At 46.9% G+C, this 20,335-nt stretch overlaps 1 protein-coding gene across 2 annotated transcripts in view; it reads right to left on the reverse strand.

The window, feature by feature from the left end:
* LOC147725623 (uncharacterized) overlaps positions 1-20,135 on the reverse strand; it is a 47,997-nt gene extending 27,862 nt beyond the window's left edge. Inside the window, exons 1-2 of one of the 2 annotated variants that reach the window (XM_086964314.1) lie at positions 20,019-20,135; positions 1,975-2,310 (exon numbers count right to left, since the gene is read on the reverse strand). In XM_086964314.1, the coding sequence (XP_086820440.1) occupies positions 1,975-2,310; positions 20,019-20,082 (400 nt within the window). In that variant the 5' untranslated portion in view covers positions 20,083-20,135. Of the gene's footprint in view, positions 1-1,974; positions 2,311-9,306; positions 9,402-20,018 lie in introns of those variants that run through there. The other variant, XM_086964315.1, reaches the window with a different exon arrangement.
* Positions 20,136-20,335: the final 200 nt, after the last annotated feature.

Here is a 20,335-nt window from a genome sequence, read left to right on the forward strand (position 1 = left end):
TTTGTTCATGAGTCGACATGGCTATCAGAAAGACAATAAACAATGTCAGGCCGACTGAAGCTTGGACATTGAAGCATGAATGCTGTAATAATAAATACACACGCATTTCTGTGCTCAAATTAGAGGAGCACTCGGCTGTCATTGCGAGGTTGTCGATGTGTCATTCTCAGCCCAGCTGTTTCCGGTTTACTCTCTGCAAGGAGAGATGTCCAAATTGTGACCAAGACGGGGATCCACATATCTTGCCTTCAGGTAATGGGACCATAGATCATCCAGTAGGGGATTCTTGGCAGATCACCCGCCCTAGGTAAGTAGGTAAGGGAGCTCAGGAGTACACTATACACCGCAATTATATATCAGGATATACCCACTGTCTCAGCACAATGGTGGAATCATTCATTCTGTTCACTGTTCTTATAGTTCTAATCACTTTTGTCTGCTTCTGTCTATTAATGAAACCAGCGCATATATTTTATACAAGAACCACCATGGTTCTAAAAAATATTGAAAACACTCCTTTGTGTACTTCTTGTGCACCTTCCTGAGTGAGCCCAAGTAACTGAGCAAAAAGGTTCTAGATCTGTGCCCACTATTTCTTGGGGAGGGATCAGGGTTGTCATGCTCGGAGGTTGTCCATTCCATTTGTTACCTTCCGAGGGTTAGGGGTGCTCATGTGGCACTGTGAGCTAGCAGGTCTTTAGGCCAGCATATCCTGAGGGGGTGCATAGAATCAGTCTGGCACTATCCCACAGTTTGTTGTCCAACAAACTAATAGTTCCTACTGAGAAAGTGTAAACTGTGTCACAAATCCACCTCCAGAATGCTGAGTGCCGGAAGCCACCTCTGATCATGGTTAGTGCTTGGACGCCCTCGTCGGGAGCACCAAAGAGAGGCCACCGGACATCGGAGCCTGCCCTTTGGAAGTAAACATCTGACAGACCCTCCACCAAGGCCAGCTGTTCCACAATCAGTGCTCTGCTTCCCTTCAAAACACACAGTCACACAAAACAGACATGCTGCTCTGACATCACACGCGACAACCCAATCAGAATCCCTTAAACTGTCACGGCTCTAGAATGTCTGTGGCAATAGTCCCAAGGATTTGTCTGTGTGCAGCGGTCCTGGAACATTTATGTGTGCCTCATACAGCGCATGTACTCATAGAACAGATCGCGAGGACTTGGGAACAAGGAGAATAGGATTGGGACCCGAGTTTCATTCAAAAATATAAAAGTGCAATATCCTAGAGTTCCTGTCCACTGCTAAGAAGTGTTGGTAATCAATATCCTAGTGTAGGACCTTTCCTACTGAAAAGTGCTGAAGCTCTTCCATTCAAACCATTCCACTCCTGATCAGAAGTGATGGGACACTCCCATTCAAATTATTGAAGTGCAGGTAGGCAGTACCTGTCCATTTAAAGCACTGATCTCTGTGAAAGTGACCAACAAAGAGTGTGAAAGCAGCACCTGCCTTTAGGACGGCTCCTTATGAATCATCTCGCCGGGTGGGTAGTGTAGCTCGCTTATGGCTCTTTACCATGTGGTATTTCCTCTTTGCCTTCAGGGTACTGTACTTAAATATTGGCCCATAAAGGATATTTACTACTGTAGAGGCATGGAACTGTGTGATCCTATGACCCTGTCCCCCCCAATGCCACACTCAATACCACACTAAGTGTACCTAAATCAACTCGCACTCAGGACTAGTTCAATTTTTTTCTAGGGAAAGGCTAAAGCTTTCGGTGCGTAATGTTATGTAACAGATAAGCTGAAGCATCCAAGTAAAATAAATATTTATTCTTTGCGCAAGCCCATGGCTGTACACAGCATCAACCATCCAAGGAGCCATTTCTAACCTGCTCACCAGATTCCTCTCGAATCAACAATGGAATGCCTTTGAAGGAGAGCCATGCAATCACATTACATCATCAACACTCCCAGTATACATTTGATGCTGGGACACCTTCATGCTTACCAAGAACTCTCAGTGGGACGTGCTTTTCATCCTCTTTATCCGATGAATTCATCTCCAGAATATACTGACCGTCGTCCTGGCGGGTCGGGTTGAGTAGCTTTAAAGACGCATTTTTCATGGAAAAGATGACGCGATGTTCATACTTTGCGGACATTTCTGGTTCGTTGGTGCCATAGTGATAGGTCAGGATCCACTGACGTTCCCAATCTCCAGGCTTCTTGACATGCCACTCCAGCAGGCCGTCTCCTGGGAGCTCCATACCTGCCCCTGGGATCAGGACGTCGGATCCATGGCGACCATAGAGCGGCAGCTCCGTCGGCTGTAGATACGCGGCACCTGGAAAGAGGTGAATTCAGGGATGTTAGCAGGGGGAGAATTCGGGATTCTTATGCATCTCAAAACAAGAGGGAAGATTCCATAATACACAAGAGTTCACCAATAACAAGAGCACGTGAAGGTCAATCACTTCATGATTGCTGTCCAGGCTCTCCGTAAACCAAGTCCAAGTGTGTCAAGTGACCCATTGGTGTGGAAACTTCCACGGTCACAGCAGGACCAGAAGCAGCGGCGCCATCTTGAAGGCATGACCACCAGGAAGAGTATCGGTTCACATGTGGCCACCTCTGCACCACAATGAGCCCTGCCCAGGACAGACTTGAGGCTGGTAGGACAGCAGAAGGAGAAGTCAAGGTCTCACACCTTCACCATCACACATTCACCATCTCTCCCCCAGACAATTAATGTACTCCTTAATAGTGTATAAAGGACCAACAGACTCTTCTCTGTAGATCCGACTTACTCCTCGCCACATGAGTGTATGAGGAGCGACAGAGACTGCTTTGTAGATCCTACGTACACCTCTCCAACCATGACATGACATGACCAGTCTGACTCCATGACACACGAGAGACCCATGCACAGCATAAGCATTCACCATGACCGTTGACTGCTACTCCTATAGCATGTGAGGCCCAATGCAATGATTTTGACCTCTGCATGGAACACCTATGACACATGTATGGCCCCCATGGGGACCACATACCTTATCTGTTCGTATGTAACCACTTAGACTTATTCCACTTATTGGCAACCACCTGACCTTGAACCTGTGTAACCCAAATATGCCCTACAGGTGCAATGCCAGGTGTACTGATGTTAGTACATCTGATTGGTTGTTGGAGTGAGCGGAGAGGGACCTACGGGTATGAGAGGACGTATTCGGAGAATGACTTGCTGCCTTACGCTTCTTTTGGGAACGCTTCTGATTGGTGGATCAACTTAGTGAGGCAAAGAGGGTTCCCCGGGGAGGAAATTACGTCCTCTGAACTGTAACAGGGTTTCAGGCCAATCAACTTTATATGGATAGGCCGCTGTTTGACGTGGATATACAGCGGATCGAGGAGGGAGCAGGCAATATGTAAATATGCACATTAAGGTTGGATCTTGGATTTATATATGGTCAGGAAGAGAGACATAATATATAGATAGGGGGTGCGACAATAATATATATTATGTTGTTTTATTGTTTATGAATGAGTACAGAGAGCAGACCAGAGAGTAAACACGATTCCCTTCACTTCTAGAATTGGGAGGAATAGTGATTGGTTGTTCCCACTCTGTTTTTTTGTAAAGAGGGATTACATTGATGGACTTACAGCCACAAAGTGCATTTTTGATATGTTTTAGAAGAGTTATCATGATTGGCTGACCTCATGCTTAAAATGAGGAGTCAGCAAGTGAATGATTTGTACGAAGGGAGCCTGCAGAATCGGGGCTGAAACACAGACCAAGAAGGTTAGTATTGCTTCAATTACTTACCGGTAATTGCATTTCTCTGATTAGGTTTTCACCCTAATTAATTACTTAATGAGGCCACCATACCTCATACACACACACCTCATTCCCTTCCCAAAAGGTTGAAAAGCCCCTCCCCCCTCACAACCTCCTGTTTTAGTTGACACAAGCCCCCACCTAGTACAGTTGCCTGGTCCCAACAGGGCAGGAGGGAGGGGTTAATTAATCAGGGTGAAAACGTACTCTGAGTAATGCACTTACCGGTAAGTAATTGAGGCATTACCTCCTCATTAAGCTTCCCCCCCCCAAATCAATTACTTAATGAGACATAGCAAGCACGAACATCGACCAGGACAACGGATTATTTATGCAACACTCAGTTTATTTAATCCTGGAATTAAACCTCCTATTACTTCATGGAAGACAGCACTCTTTACAACAACTTTTGACCTCAAAACCTCCTCCAGGTCAATTTCCGTACAAAAGTAGACAGGCCAGTCCATGTTGCAGTCCCACAAATGTCAACCAAAGGCACTCCCTGAGCCTCTGCAAAGAAAGTAGACATGGCTCTGGTGGATCTACCTTCCACCCCAACTGGACACTGAATTCCAACCTCTCTACATGCCAATGCAATCAGAGACCTGATCCACCTACTCGGAGTCTGGGGTGGAAGGTTTAGAACCCTTCCTGACAAGTCCAAAATTCACAAACAAAGTAGAAGAAATCCTGAAATCAGAAACTCTGTCCAAATGAAGCAGAATAGCCCGCTTGACATCCAAGGAATGTAGCGTCATCTCCTCCGGGGAGGAAGGATTAGGATGAAACACTGGTGAAATGACCTGCTGCTCTCCCTGCGAAATACTGAATGTACCTTAGGGATGACACAAGGACCAGGATGCAAAATGACCCGGTCCTCGAATACCCTAAAGAAAGGATGCCTTACTGATAAGGTACTCAATTCCCCCAACCTTTTCCCTGAAGTAATTGCAACCAGGAAGAAAGTTTTCAAGGTAAGCAATCTCAAATCCACCTTCAAGACGTTCGAAGGGAAACTTCTGCAACACCTCCAGGACTACAGAAAGATCTCAAGATGGGCATACCAGTTTAGCAGGAGCCTTGAGATTAAGAAACCCCTTAAAAGGCCTCTGGTCGAGCCCATCTGCATCTTGTAAATTACCCAAGATGTCTGGAAAGCCTTAGTGGCTGCCCATTGAATCTTAAGATTCAAACCTTTGACCCTAGAGCAAAACCATCCTGCAGAAAATCCAGCACCTTCACCAGTTCAACTGACTGTGGGACCAAATGCTTAGTTGTTCACCATTTCTGGGAAGTGGCCCAGTGCCTAGTATAGGAAGAAAGAGTGGCGGCTCTCCTAGAAACCCGAATGGAGGAAGCACCTTCTCAGAGACCCCCTTTACCTGTACCCAGCCCTTTCAACCTCCAAGCCGTCAGCCTGAGGGTTCTCAATGGTTTGACCTGCAGCTGGGAAATGCTAGGGGTGGGGGGGAGGGGTGGAACTATTGGATGAAGGAACCCCCGCTGATCCTCATTGCCATTATCAGATGGTACCAAGTAGACGGAGCATGCTGGAGCTGCCAGCATCACCACCGAATCCTCTTGCTTCAACCGGATTAGGAACTGCAGAAGAGGAAAAGGCAGAAAAGTATAAAGAACTCCCTTTGGCCAAGGACAAGACAGGGCACCCACTGCCCAAGCCCCCTCCTCACTCGCCCTTGAACAGAACTGGGGAAGAAGGGTATTCTGAGCTGATGCAAACAAATCTTTTACTGGGGTCCCCCACTCCTGGCAAATCCTGGGAAAGGCCTGCTTGGTCACACAAAAGTCCTGAGCGGAAGGAATTTTCCTGCTCAATTTGTCTGCTCTGACATTCAGGGTCCCGTGAATGTAAATCACTCTCCGCTCCAGTACGTTGTCCTGAACCCAAAGAAAGATCTGATCGGAGACCCTCGACAATGCTGGAGAGCTTGTGCCCCCCTGTTTGTTCAGATAGGACTTGGCTGTGTTGTTGTCCTTCAATACCATATCAAATAAACACACCGTGCAGCATGGAAGAAAATCCACAAATGACAGAAACTAGGGTGCCTTAAATCCCCTGCTCTGCCAACCATAATGCAGTCATTAAAACATTAGCTTACAAATGCACACACAGCCGTGACCAATAAACAGGGCGCTACAGCAGCCCTACAAAAAGCAGCCTCAATGAGCTCAGCTGTGTCCACCACAAGACAACGCATCACCCATGAGCAGGCTACTCCCCCCGCACTCAGCAGTTCAGGAGACACCTGCCCCTACCTTTCGACCATCCTCTGCGCCTCCAAACAGCAACCAGCCTGACTTCTTGAGGCGCATAGAAGCATGCCTCAAGTCACAGCTGTAGGTGGGTCCCTGGGGCCAAGCACTGTCGGTAAACTCCCGTCCTCCGTGGGCATACTGAGGCTGGAACACACAGAGAGACTCCTGCGTCTCCCCATGCTTATGTTTTATTTATTTAATTATATAGTTTTATATAGCGCGAACTGACCCAAGAGGGTATCAGAGCACTTTACATTTAGGATCATTGCGTTACAAGTTACATCAGATGCAAGAGCATAGTAAGGTACAGTACACACAAACAATGATTCAATAATTCGTAGGAGGGAGGAGAGGAAGGAGTAATAGCGGGGAGACGAGGAGGAACAATGCCAAATGTCCGGCTGGGTAGGTGACGGTCAAGGGGAAAACCAGGGCCAGACTCCTCAATAGCTGTCCAGCAGCTCCACCGGTCCTCAGCCATGTTGCTCAGGTCTCCGCGTTCAGGAAAAAACAGTTTTTAGTTTATTTGATTTGCAAAGGTTATATAGCATATATATGCTTGCCCACACATGTTTTCCAGAAACAACCGGATGATGTCACAGAAGAGAAGAATGTACCAAAACCGCTCCTGCAGCTTTCCACATTCAGGAAAGGGTCAGATTAAAGAACCAGCCTGACTTCTTGCTCACGTTGCCAGAGGATTCAAGCTAGCCTGCCTGATGAGGAGTGTTACCCCGAAACCGGTCCCACAATGCTTGTTTCCGTCCAAGGAAAACCAATGTTCCCATGAGGGACAGCTTCAAGACTGATTTGCATATGGCTGGGTCTGGACTGGGGTGGCGAAGTGAGCTAAAGAACGATGATGGATTCAACCCATATCTGTGACTGGGGGTGAGTGCCTGAAAAGTTTCAGCGCTCTGTTGTGTTTACAGAAATGTAGCAGTGGTGAAAAAGTAATACAAAACTACAGCAAACGGTGCGCCATTTTCTAGTGTGTGCAATAGGTAACAAAACAGCCAGCCATAGGAAGCAACTCCAAGGTAAAAGTGCATGTTGTGTAATCACTGTAATTACATACTCCTAAATTGATAAGACATTCTTTCTTCACCTCTAAACACGTGAAAGGTGGAACTATGTGTAAAACAAAATAATATTTCCCAGTTCAAAGAAATGTGCAAGACCAGCTTGGTTACTTTTTTCAGAGGGTAAATTGAAGATGTATTTGTTAAACTGTAATGGTATTTATATAGTGCTTACTACCCCTGGCGAGGCGTTGAAGCGCTTTTTGGTGAGAAGCACACTACTCCGGAACCCAAAGTGGATTAAAATTGATTAGTATAGTGAAATCTAAATTGTTAATTTGAGAGGTAAACAGGTTAATTGGATTGAATAGAATAAAGGAGAGATAACGGAGGGGACGGTGTATAAAGTGTGATTTGGGAGATCAAAATAGTAAGATGAGACTTGGGATGAGTCATATATAAACACAATGAGTCATTTGCGTGTTCACAATCTGTATCCTTGTGATTTTTTCGGTTTGTAAATTCTTGTATGGACTGGAGTCAATATTTTTTACTCCGTTTCATATCACCAGCCTGTGCGGAGGCGTTCGAACGCATTCCATGCGAGACAGGAAGACCTTATTGTACTATGTGGTGACGTCAGGTGTGTGTCTGGCACACGATCACACTGAAGTCTTTGATGACATTAATAAGTGTCTAGTGCTACCCAACGCAAACCATGTTATGAAATGTATAATAAAGTGGAGTTCATTCCTACAGGTGTTCAGACGTTTGCCTTACAGGTTATTGTAGCTGGTGCATAAGACAAGGCGCCAATTTATCACGACTGAGCCACACGCCCGCCGTGTGAGCTACAAAGACCTCTAATAAAAACTCAAGAGTGCACTGAATGGAAATCATGGGGTTCACTTTATGGGCAATGCTCTGCAGCAGGCACATTAACCCCCTGAGCTGCTTTACGCTGATTGAAGATAGTGAGCTGAGTTTACACAGAGTGCGCCGCTGCACGTGCACTGATTCACTGGTGACTCGGAGACCTCCTGGGTATGCGTCATGTCGACAGCAGCAGCAGCTGCTCCGAGGGAGAGGCTTTCACTCACTGCAGGCTGGAGGGAGGGAGTCTCTGTCCCGGGCCTCGAGGCGGCAGGAAAGCCCCGGCCAGGGGCCCCGCAGAGCTGCTCTGTCGCAAGAAGCGCCTTGAGGACCTTGCGCCACTCATCAGGAGCCATAGAGTGGGCGTGATTGGTGACTCTGCCTCGTGTGCGACTGTCACTCTCTCTCCCCCCTCCCCCAGATCTCATCCTCCTTACGGGTCCGCCCCTCAGCGGTGACTCACTCCGCAGGCATGCAGCTGATGAAACCGCTGGAGTTTAAAGGGCTCTACAGACCCCGGTCACGTGACACATGGGGGTCAGCCGCGCAACGCCCATTGGGCTCACAGGGCTTCACTCCCCTTCCTGTGTTTCAGCTGAGACAGCTTCCCAGGCACACACAGCCCCACCGAGCACTTCACAGGTCTTTAAAAGACTCTTCACGTGCTGACGAGGCCCTTCTCCGAGCCCCTGCATCTCCACTCCAGCCTCGGCGTACAGCGCCCCGACGATTCATGGCCCCGTTGGAAGCAGAGCTTTGGGCCCCCTCACTTAGTGCCACAAATAAAGCACCGCATAACTGATCCCATCAGTCCTCATGCTTGCTTACCCTGTACAGCACGGCGCTGTACATAACTGGCTGCATCCTGACACTTTCACTGCACTAGGCGCTCTTTTTATTTATTTATTTATTATATGCGTTTTTATATAGCGCGGACTTTAGCGGAAGGGGTCAGAGCGCTTCACAATAGTAACAGTAATGTTACACGAGGAAAATTACAAGTGGGCAAGTTACAAAAGGAAACGTAACATGAGGTAAAAGTGACAATTGTGCATGTATCAAGAGCAAACAAAACACAAGAGGTAGCAAACAATACGTTACAAGAGGGAAAGTGACGTGTGCAGGTTACAACAGCGTACAAAGTACAAGTAGAGGTATAGTACTGCAATAAATGGCAGACACTCAAACACAAGAACACACTGGAAGGCACTTCTATAGACATGGAGAACAGAATTTCCTACAGTGGAAGGACTTCCTTTAAGGAATAGAGAGGGCTGTACGTGGAGCACCGATGACAGCATCACACCTTCCTGAGCCCCCCCAGTGTTACCTGCGACCGCCGAGCCCAGCAGCAGGAGGATGCAGCGGTGCTCTGTGCGCTCGGGACCCATGGTGCGCGCGCCGCGGGAGCTCGTGCGTCTGTTCACACACACGTCTCGAGCTATGAATGGCCTGATGCAACAGCTGTGCAATGCGGCGTGTGTACAAGCAGCACGTGCTGTGGGCGGGGATTACGAGCCAATAGGGACAGGCTGTGCAGCCAGCGCCCCCCTCGCACACGCCCCTCTCCAGCTGCCAATCACCAATCACCATTCACGAGCGCTTCACACGGGGAAACCACCGAGGGGGCGGGGTCACACGGTGGGAACAGGCAGGTGAGGGGAGGCGGGGGACATATCCGCTCCCCAGGTTTCGGAGGGGGGGAGGGGAGAAAGTGGGTGAATGTGGGGGGACAAACGGCCCTGCAGTTTAAAGAGAGATTGGGATGCAGTCTGTAGTGATGCTTGCATCATATTTCATTTTTATAGTATGTGACCTAGTTATGTTCCATCCAGAATTACTGCATGTCAGTATTAGAATGTATGTATGTCACAGTGAATGTGTTAGAGTGTATGTGCAGTCCAGAGTTCTTCTTCAAGCTGGCAGCACCTTATTTTCTCTGTACAACTTTACTTTGGAATAAAGAAGAATTATCCAAATTTCCTGCGTGATGTGTCACTACAAATTTGGCGACGAGGGAAACTATTAATATAATGAAGATTTCTGTGATCCTGTGACCCTGCTTCGTGATCCTGCTTCAGTGTGATTTCCATCGCGTTTCTACGCTTTCAGGAAAACCCCGTTTTTTTTTTAAGAAAATCTCCTCATTTTTCATCGGACCTGCTTCAGGGCATTGCGGTGAGATTTTTGCTTAATCTTATGCTATGAGAAAGAAGAAAGCGATTCTTACTTCAGGCGAATGACTTTGCCAGCGCTGTGCATCTTTTGATTCTTGCCGTTGGACTAACTGCTGCAGCATCCTTGCTTGGTGCTCAGCGAATTCAAACGTTGCGGCGCCTTTCTCTCCGAAGCCCCGTCACTGCTCACTACGTCAGCAAACATTGCAGTGCATTGTGGGTACGACCCCACGCAAGGTCACGTTGGCGGCCATTTTAAATCGCTTTTCAAGTGTTTATTTACATTTTCACCGCAATTCAGTCAGCTTTGGGTCCGGACACTGACAAATCTTCTGGTATTTACGTTTTATCTTAATTTTCACTGTTAATTACAATTACGAACGTTACGTACAGGTTACTTAATTTAAGGTGCTGCCTGCAATTAATTTGTTTTTACTTGAATAAAAACAATTACAAATATAATATATATATTATCTTACATCATTCAATATGCCTGACACTAACAGTGCTACAACTTCTAGTGAAAAGCCTTTACTTGGTTTAAACTTAAATGCTCCAAGGGAATTTTTAGTTGTTCCAGGTGATCCTCCTGTTGCTTGGTTGGATTGGAAAGAATATTTTTTGAACTATGTTGCAAACATGGAAGATGTAAGTGGATCTTTCACTCCTGAAAGGAAAAAAAGGATTTTATTATTAGGTCTTGGTCCTGAAGGATTGAGAATCTTCAATCAATTAGACAAAACTGATAGATCTGGAGGTGACATTGATGTTTTCAATTCAGCGCTATTGGATATTGATGATTATTTCTCTCCATGTGTTTGCATTGCTGTCACCAGACATTCTTTTTTCCAACGTAAGCAAGAAAAATCCGAATCAGTAGAGGACTACGTTTCAGCACTTAGAAAATTAGCTATTAAGTGCAAATTTGCTCAACTCCATGATGACCTTATTCGTGATCAAATTGTCATGTATACCAAAACTAAAACCATTCAAAATAAGTTATGGGTTGAAGGTGATGGAACTTTGAAAGAAATTATTGCTATGGTCAAAAAAGCAGAACTTTCAGAGCGTTGTGCAAAAGCTTCTCTTTCCAGTGAGAAAAAGGAACCTGATATGGTAAACAACATTTCTGAAGGGAAATCCTTTGTTAAAACTAACAAAGACTACAGACCTGGCAATTCTAAAAAGGAGAACTTTGACTATAAGAAAACTTCTGAACCAGCGTGTTATAGATGTGGTAGTCACTCTCACCTTGCCCATTATCCTAAGTGTCCAGCCAAAAACACTAAATGTTTGAACTGTGGGGTTATGGGGCATTTTGCTAAAGCGTGTAAGAGGAAAGTATTTAAAAATTCCAAAAGTAAAATTGCATGCATTCAAGAGGTAGCACAGGATTGCACCTCATCGTCCGATGAAGAAGTATTACTTGTGCAAAATGTTGTGAAAAAAAAAGTAGTGTTGAATATTTCTGATATTGATTCCAGTAAACCGTTATGTCAGGTATCGTTAGGTGGAGTCATGACACAACTAGCTGCAGACTCTGGATCACCATATACTATTGTGAATAAGAGTGTTTGGGATCAGAAGTTTGTTAACCAAATTGGTAATTGGTTGGAACCTTCTGATATTTCACCTGTAAGCTATACTGACAATACAATTGTGATTTTAGGGTTGAGGCTTTTAATTTTCAAGTTCAAAGGAATGCATGCCACTTGCAAACTGTATGTTTCCAAAGAGGGCCCTTCGGTTTTGGGTTGGAGGGACCAAAAAAGTCTACATATAATTCTAGATCCTAACAGTAAGGAACAAGTCTTGGTTTCATGTATAAGTGAAGACACCAAAAAATGGGTCATTAATGAGTTTCCTTCTGTTTTTACTGGTAACATTGGTAAACTAAAAGGTTTTACACACCAAATTAGACTCAAAGATAATGCAGTCCCAAAAATCCACAAAGCTAGGAACATTCCTATGATTATCAAGGATGAAGTCAAGGCTGAGTTAGATAAATTGTTGAACTCTAATATTATTGAGACTGTAGAAGCAGCTGAATGGGTTTCGCCATTGGTCGTCGCACGCAAGGCCAATGGCAAAGCCCGTTTGTGTGTGGATTTGAGGTATCTGAACAGTCAAATTTTGGTTGACCAGTATCCACTTCCACACATTGATGAAATGTTGTCTTTGACCAAAGATGCAAAGGTATTTTCTACTCTAGACCTATCGGCAGCTTATCATCAAGTTGTTCTTGATCCTGAAAGCAGACACTTGACATCTTTTGCTACCCCATTTGGATGCTTTAGATTTAAAAGAATGCCATTTGGCTTAGCATCTGCGGCAGCAGTATTTCAGAGATTAATGACAAACTTGTTTGGACATGTAAAAGGGGTAATTTTCTTCCAAGATGATATCCTAATCATGGGGAAAGATAAAGATCACCATGACAATCTCTTAAGAAAAGTTCTTAGTATCCTAGCTGATAATGGTTTAGTTGGGGAACTCAGTAAATGTAAATTTTCGCAAAATTCTGTTACTTATTTAGGTCATGAGATCTGTGATGGAGGCATAAAACCTAAAACGAAGCTGGTGGAAGCTATTGTAAACTCTCCTGAACCTAAGTCAAAGGACGAACTCAGATCATTTCTGGGTTTAGCTGAGTTTTACTCTAAGTTTGTCAATCAATTTTCACAGAAAACGTTTCACATTCGTGTTCTCATGAAGAACAAATCACCTTTTGTTTGGGATGAGAAATGTAAAGCTGCCTTCAAGGAAATCAAATATGCAATAGTTAATGCACCAATGTTACAAGGTTTTGATCCTTCTGCTACAACGTACTTGACCACTGACGCTAGCGGTGTTGGTTTAGGTTGTGTTCTCTCACAAATTTCTGAACAGGGTGTTGAAGTCGTTATTGCTTTTGCTTCACGCTCTTTGTCACCTTGTGAAGAGAAATACTCTGTAATTGAGCGCGAAACTCTGGCTGTGGTATGGTCTATGGAACATTTTCGTAAATTTATTTGGGGCAAACAATTCATATTACGTTCAGACCACAAACCCCTGACCAAACTTCTCACTACTGAGGGTTTGTACAGAGCTTCAGCCAGGATTGCTCGCTTATCCATGAGACTTCAAGATTTTATGTACACCATGCAATACGTACCTGGTGCTAAAAATGTAGTTGCGGATTTTTTAAGTAGGTTACCCTTACCCATGAAGGAAATTGATGAAAACTCGTGGAATAATTTTTGTGTTGCTGGAATATTCTCTGATCCGAATGGGTTATCAAAAGATGAGTGGAATTCAGCATCTGTCAAGGATGGAGTACTGGATACAATAAAGGAAAAAATCAATCTAGGTTGGTTTGTTTTAGCAAAATCTGACACTCAACTTAAGCCCTTTTGGGAGATTAATTCTTAGTCCTCTTTTCTTTAACCTGTATGTGAGGCCGCTTGCTTTTTTAGCGGAACAGGCGGGCCTCACAATCTACTCATATGCTGATGACACTCAAGTCATCTACTCCCTTTCCACCAATAAAACCCTCCCCTCGTCTTCTCTTCATCCGGGCTAAAACAAATATCGGACTGGATGCTGAAGAACAAGCTAAAATTAAATGGGGACAAGACAGAGCTTCTCCTGTTTGGCCCAGACACTTCACTCTGGGGCCCACACCATTGGCCATCGGAGATGGGTCCTCTTCCCACTCCATCAGAGTCTGCCCGCAATCTTGGGGTTCTTTTTGATAACCAGCTAACCTTCAAGCAACACGTTGTTAAAGTCTCCGCCACCTGTACCACCATCATCAGGTGGCTGAGAAAAATCACGTGGATGCTGCCTGCGGACACCTTGAGGACCGTAGTCCAGGCTCTTGTCATCTCCCGCCTGGACTATGGGAACATCCTTCTCTTGGGCGCCACCAAGGAGGTTACCAGGAGGTACCAGGTGGTGCAGAATATGGCAGTTCGCCTTATCTGTCACCTTCCTGCTAGATCCTCGGTTACTCCCCATATGCGGAAATTGCACTGGTTGCGTATTGAGAACAGGGTTAAGTTTAAAGCACTCTGCTATATGCATAAAATCATGACTGGTAAGGCCCCTCACTATCTGTCCGCCCTAGTGCAGCAATATATTCCCCCTCGGACACTTAGGTCTTCCACGCAAAATAAGTTCATGATTCCGCGCACCAACAGAGCCAAAATGGGTGGACGCTCGTTCTCCCTGTTGGCCCCTTCCTTATGGAACGCCCTACCTCAACTGTTGCGCTCTGAATTTTGCTTCCTTACTTTCCGCAAGGGAATTAAAACCTGGCTTTTCAACACTTAACCCTATGGGTTATTATTTCTCTCACTTTTTCTTGCCGTTTAGTTTGCCTTAGCGCCGGGAAACCTCCGGGTAGCTGCGCGCTTAATAAATGTAATTATAAATAAAATATAAATATAAATTAAGGATGAACTTAGTGTGGATGGTGATTTCCTATGTCGTGGTGACAAACTTATACCACCATTTGGTGTACGTCAAAAAATTATTTCATTAGGACATGTGGGACATCCGGATATATCCAGAACTAAAAGAGTAATAAAAGCTTTGTACTGGTGGCCTGGTATCGATTTGGAGATAGAAAGATCTGTACGTGATTGTGTGCAATGTGAATGTTCTGATAAGAGCCAAAAAACCCTCAATCCTCCTATGTCCTCACTTAAGTGTCCCAAATTACCATGGGAGGAGTTAGCTTTAGATATTATGGGACCTATCATATGGCAAGACGAGTCCATCAAATTTATTCTAGTAGTAGTAGATCTATTTTCCAGATGGATTGAATTGAAAGTGGTTGACAAAATAAGCACTGACACAGTCATAGCATTTTTAGATGAATGTTTCATCAGAGAAGGTCTGCCTGCGTCCATTTTGACGGATAATGGTGTTCAGTTCAAGTCTGATACCATGAAGGTCTTTATGGAATCCTCAGGTATCAAACAAAGATTTGCTGCTGTTTATCATCCTCAAGGCAATTCAGTTGTTGAAAGGGTTAACAGAGTCATTAAAGGCACGTTACAGCTGGCCAATAAGAACAGGAAGAATTGGTTTGTTGAACTTAACAAGATGTTGTGGTCATACAGAATCACAGTTCATGAAACTAATGGTGAAAGTCCGTTTGGTCTTATGAGAGGCAGGTTCCCTTATTCCAAGTTAAATCCCACATGGTTGGGCAGAAGTAAAGCATATGTTTGGAATGCTGTCAGTGTCAGTGATAACATTTGCAAATCTCAAGACAAAAATAAAGTGTATTATGATAAAAAACATGGCACCAGGGATACACAAGTTGAGGTTGGTCAATTAGTTAGAGTTAAGTCTTCCAAGAAAATTGGTAAGTTACAACCTCGCTTCTCAGATCCAAGAACCATCACCAAAGTGATGCGCAATACCGTGTTGCTAGACGATGGTTCCATTCATCACATGAGTAAGATTGCTTTTGCCAGAGGATCTGGTGTATCAAAAAATAAGGAAAGGGAGATGGGTGATGTTGGTGATTTTTGGTGGTTGACTCCAGTTGAATCTTCAGATCCCAATACAAATTCGTTTGACAGTCACAGCGGTGCCTCCCAACCTTCAATTCCTCTGGTTGGGTCTGAGTTGTTATAGTTGAAGAGTTTCAGAATGATAATGAAGAATCGTTTAATGAAGAATCATGTTCTTTATCTTCATCATCTCTGTCTGCTAATCCTAAAGAGATTAGTTCTGGTTCACCTCAGAATTCATGCGAAGTCAATCCATCTGTTTCAAAAAATGTGCAACCTCAAGCATGTACCAGAAGTGGAAGAAATGTTGTTACTCCTAAATTTTTAGATGATTTTGTGTGTAAATAAGTTTTTAGTTTTTCTTTCTTTTATTTTGTTTTTATTTAAGGAGGAGGATGTGTAGTGATGCTTGCATCATATTTCATTTTTATAGTATGTGACCTAGTTATGTTCCATCCAGAATTACTGCATGTCAGTATTAGAATGTATGTATGTCACAGTGAATGTGTTAGAGTGTATGTGCAGTCCAGAGTTCTTCTTCAAGCTGGCAGCACCTTATTTTCTCTGTACAACTTTACTTTGGAATAAAGAAGAATTATCCAAATTTCCTGCGTGATGTGTCACTGCACACAGTCCCGGTTTAAACTTTATACGTTTTTCAGTTTTTCTCACAATTCTCACTACCTCAAGTATTTTGTTTGCTCACAATTGTCACTTTTACCTTTAATACCTCATGTATTTTTGGGTGCTCACAATTTTTACTATCTCATGTTTTTGTTTGCTCACAATTGTCACTATTACCTTATGTAAGTAACGTATGCTTTAGTAATCTGCTCTTTTGTAATGTTTCTCATGTTTCATTTCTGTTCCTAATGTGAAGCGCTCTGACGCCTTCGGGTAAAGTCCGCGCTATATAAAAATGCATAAATAAATAAATAAGTGCATTAAAAGCAGGGGGGCGGGGTGCCGAATAAAGAATGAAGCAGCCCCCCCCCCCCCCCCCCCCACTCCTAACGCTCCACCTCCCCCAGGCAGCAGCAGCCATCGGAGCTCTAAAGGGCCTCAGATTGATTTAATTTTATTTCATGCATTTTTATATTCTGAAGACTTTACCCAAAGATGTCAGAGCGCTTCACTATAGAACCAGGTACGTTACAAGAAGCGATTTATAAACGTACACGTTACAAATACTAACAGGACAGTTGAAAAAGTTAGACAAAATAAGAGGTGGCAATCACACAAAAAAAGTTATATTAGGATTAGGTTTGTACAGACAGAATACATATTTAACAACATTGTAAGAACTTACAACATCAGGAGCATGCAATGCAGCCATGAGGGACATGAAAAGCACTAAAGGGCCCCAGATCCCCGGCCCCACCCGCCTCCTGTACTGAGGCCGGGCTGCAGCAGCCATTGCAGCACTAAAGGGCCTCAGATACCCGGCCCACCCCTATCCTGTGCTGCCCCCTCTCCTTCCCCCGCCCCAGCCGCTGCAGCCATTGCAGCACTAAAGGGCACCAGATCCCCGGTCCCACCCGCCTCCTGTACTGAGGCCGGGCTGCAGCAGCCATTGCAGCACTAAAGGGCCTCAGATCCCCAGCCCACCCCCCTCCTGTACTGAGGCCGGGCTGCAGCAGCCATTGCAGCACTAAAGGGCCCCAGATCCCCGGTCCCACCGCCTCCTGTACTGAGGCCGGGCTGCAGCAGCCATTGCAGCACTAAAGGGCCTCAGATCCCCAGCCCACCCCACTCCTGTACCGAGGCCGGGCTGCAGCAGCCATTGCAGCACTAAAGGGCCTCAGATCCCCGGCCCACCCCCCTCCTGTGCTGCCCCCCCTCCCCGGCCGCTGCAGCCATTGCAGCACTAAAGGGCCTCAGATCCTCGGCCCACCCCCTCCTGTGCTGAGGCCGGGCTGCAGCAGCCATTGCAGCACTAAAGGGCCTCAGATCCCCGGCCCACCCCTATCCTGTGCTGCTCCCCCCCGCCCCAGCCGCTGCAGCCATTGCAGCACTGAAGGGCCTCAGATCCCCAGCCCACCCCCCTCCTGTACCGAGGCCGGGCTGCAGCAGCCATTGCAGCACTAAAGGGCCTCAGATCCCCGGCCCACCCCCCTCCTGTGCTTCCCCCCCTCCCCGGCCGCTGCAGCCATTGCAGCACTAAAGGGCCCCAGATCCCCGGTCCCACCCGCCTCCTGTACTGAGGCCGGGCTGCAGCAGCCATTGCAGCACTAAAGGGCCTCAGATCCCCGGCCCACCCCCCTCCTGTGCTGCCCCCCCTCCCCGGCCGCTGCAGCCATTGCAGCACTAAAGGGCCTCAGATCCTCGGCCCACCCCCCTCCTGTGCTGCCCCCCCCTCCCCATCCGCTGCAGCCATTGCAACACTAAAGGGCCTCAGATACCTGGCCCACCCGCCTCCTGTGCTGACAGCAGGAAAGCCCCGGCCAGCAGCCCCTGCAGACCTGCTCTGTCACTAGAAGCGCCTTGGAAACCTAGAGGCAGATCTACAAGAAAGTGCCGCAGCGCGGCACCGCAAGCCCTTTGGCTGCGCCACGCTGCAGCACTGTCAGAGCACAGGAATGCGACATATCTACAATGATATGTCGCTTTCCTGTGCTCTCCCCAGCGCTGGCCCAGAAACAGCTGCCACGAGCCGGCGCAGACACCCTTGCACCATGGTGCAAGGATGCCTGCGTCATGGGGAGATTGTTTTTGTGCAGGAAGGGGCCCCTTCCTGCACAAAAGCAATCACTGCAGGCATTTTCCTCTTTCATTGTGTGCTGTAGAATGCAGCAAGCATTGAAAGAGCAAAAACGAGGAGAACTTAAAACATTTCTCCTCGTTTCGCTTGGGTACGCCACTCCTATGGTGGTGCAGCAAACTGACGCATTTCCAGGTTTACGATTTCTTGTAAATCTGGAAATGCATCAGTGGACATGGGTGTTGTGTGGGAACACCCACAGCAACACCCATGTCCTGCCCCTAACACGCAAAGTGTTGCGTGAACAGGGGCGATATTTACAAGCACAGGTTAAGTCACGCAGGGTGACTTTACCTGTGCTTGTAAATATCCCTTAGCAGGCTGCGCCACCGGTGCGTCCCGCAACGTGATGCACCGGCAGCGCATGTGGCTTGTAAATCTGCCCCCTAGTGCCACTCAGGCTCCATCGAGTGCGTGTGATTGGTGTCTCTCTGCCTCGCGTGCCGCCACTCCCTCTGACGCTCCCCTCCCTCCCCCCAGATCTCAGTTTCCAAGGGCCCCTCAGGTGACTCCCTCAGCTGGCATCCAGCTGCTGCTGCCTTCACTGCCACCCGCAGGTCACGTGCTCAGCAGCTTATGAAAGTGAAACCGCTGGAGTTTAAAGGGCTCCTACCTGCACCTGCAGACCCCGGCCACGTGACACATGGGGGTTCAGGCGTGAACAAGGCTTCACGCCCCCCCGTCGTGTGTGACAACCTGTCTGAGACAGCTTCCCGGAATCCCGGGCAAACACACAGCTGCACCTGAGTACTTCCCGGCTAGATCAATTGCTTGTTAATGAGGCCCTTCTTCGAGCCCCTGCAGCTCCCCTCCGCCAATGCTGCAAGAATCACCCCAGCCCCCCCACCAAATGTGTCTCTAGTGGTCTAGTGTAAAGTTGAGGTTTCCAAAGAAAGAGTAATCCGAAAGGAGCAGTAGATTTGAAGAATGGATTTATTTAAGTAGGTAAGCAGAACACCACGGGAGTGCGTCCTTCCTCTCCGGGCCATGAACAGCAACTGACAAAGGAAACTGTCCATGCCAGAGAGTTAGATCGCCCTCACGAGAATGCATATTCAAATATCAATACATAACATAACATTAGACTTCATGCGCACCTAACAGGGAGTGTGCGCATGAAGTCGGACTTTGAAGGAAAACATGCGCGCATGCAAATGCGCGTGTAGTTTAACACTGACTTGCGCTCGTGTGAGAGCGCGTGTAACACATGTGCACATATTACATCTAGTTGCGCCTCTGTGGGGTACACCAGCACTCACTCCTGGGGCCGGTCTGGGGCGCTTCTTTTTACCCATCCATCATCACACAGTTCCCCAGTCCAAGAGCGTGAAAACACTGACCGGAAAGAGCAGAAGCGCTACAAGTACACGGAGTCCCACTCCCACGGCTCGAGGCGCTGTGCGCGGATCACACCTTCTGTTCCGAACCCGCGGTGTGCTCGGCGCTTCTCCGCCCGCCCGGTGCTTCACCCCCGTGCATTGCCCCTCCCCCCCCTGCTTCAACCACTGCCCGGTGCCTCAAACACCCCCGCCTGATGCTTCACCCCCGTGCTTTGCCCCCGTGCATTGCCCCCCCTCCGCGCCCCCAGCAGTGTTACCTGCGACCGCCGAGCCCAGCAGCAGGAGGATGCAGACGGGGTACTCTGTGCGCGCGGGGCCCATGCTGCACGCGTTGCCTGGAGCTGATGCGACTGTTCACAACTGTCTAATTTTTATGAATGACCGGATGAGCCAGCTGGGCGTGTGTCTGTGTATACAAACAGCACCTCGTGCTGTGGTCCAAAACTAACCAGCCAATCGGAAGCGGCTTGGCAGCCAGTGCCCGCCCCAACACACCCCTCACGCACGGGCGTAGCTGGGGGTCCCGCCTCCTGACGTCCGTGATGTCAATACGCTCGTGCAATCCCGTTGTTGC

This window comes from Lissotriton vulgaris, chromosome 3_2, assembly GCF_964263255.1.
Source record: "Lissotriton vulgaris chromosome 3_2, aLisVul1.2, whole genome shotgun sequence".
Lineage (NCBI taxonomy): Eukaryota > Metazoa > Chordata > Amphibia > Caudata > Salamandridae > Lissotriton > Lissotriton vulgaris.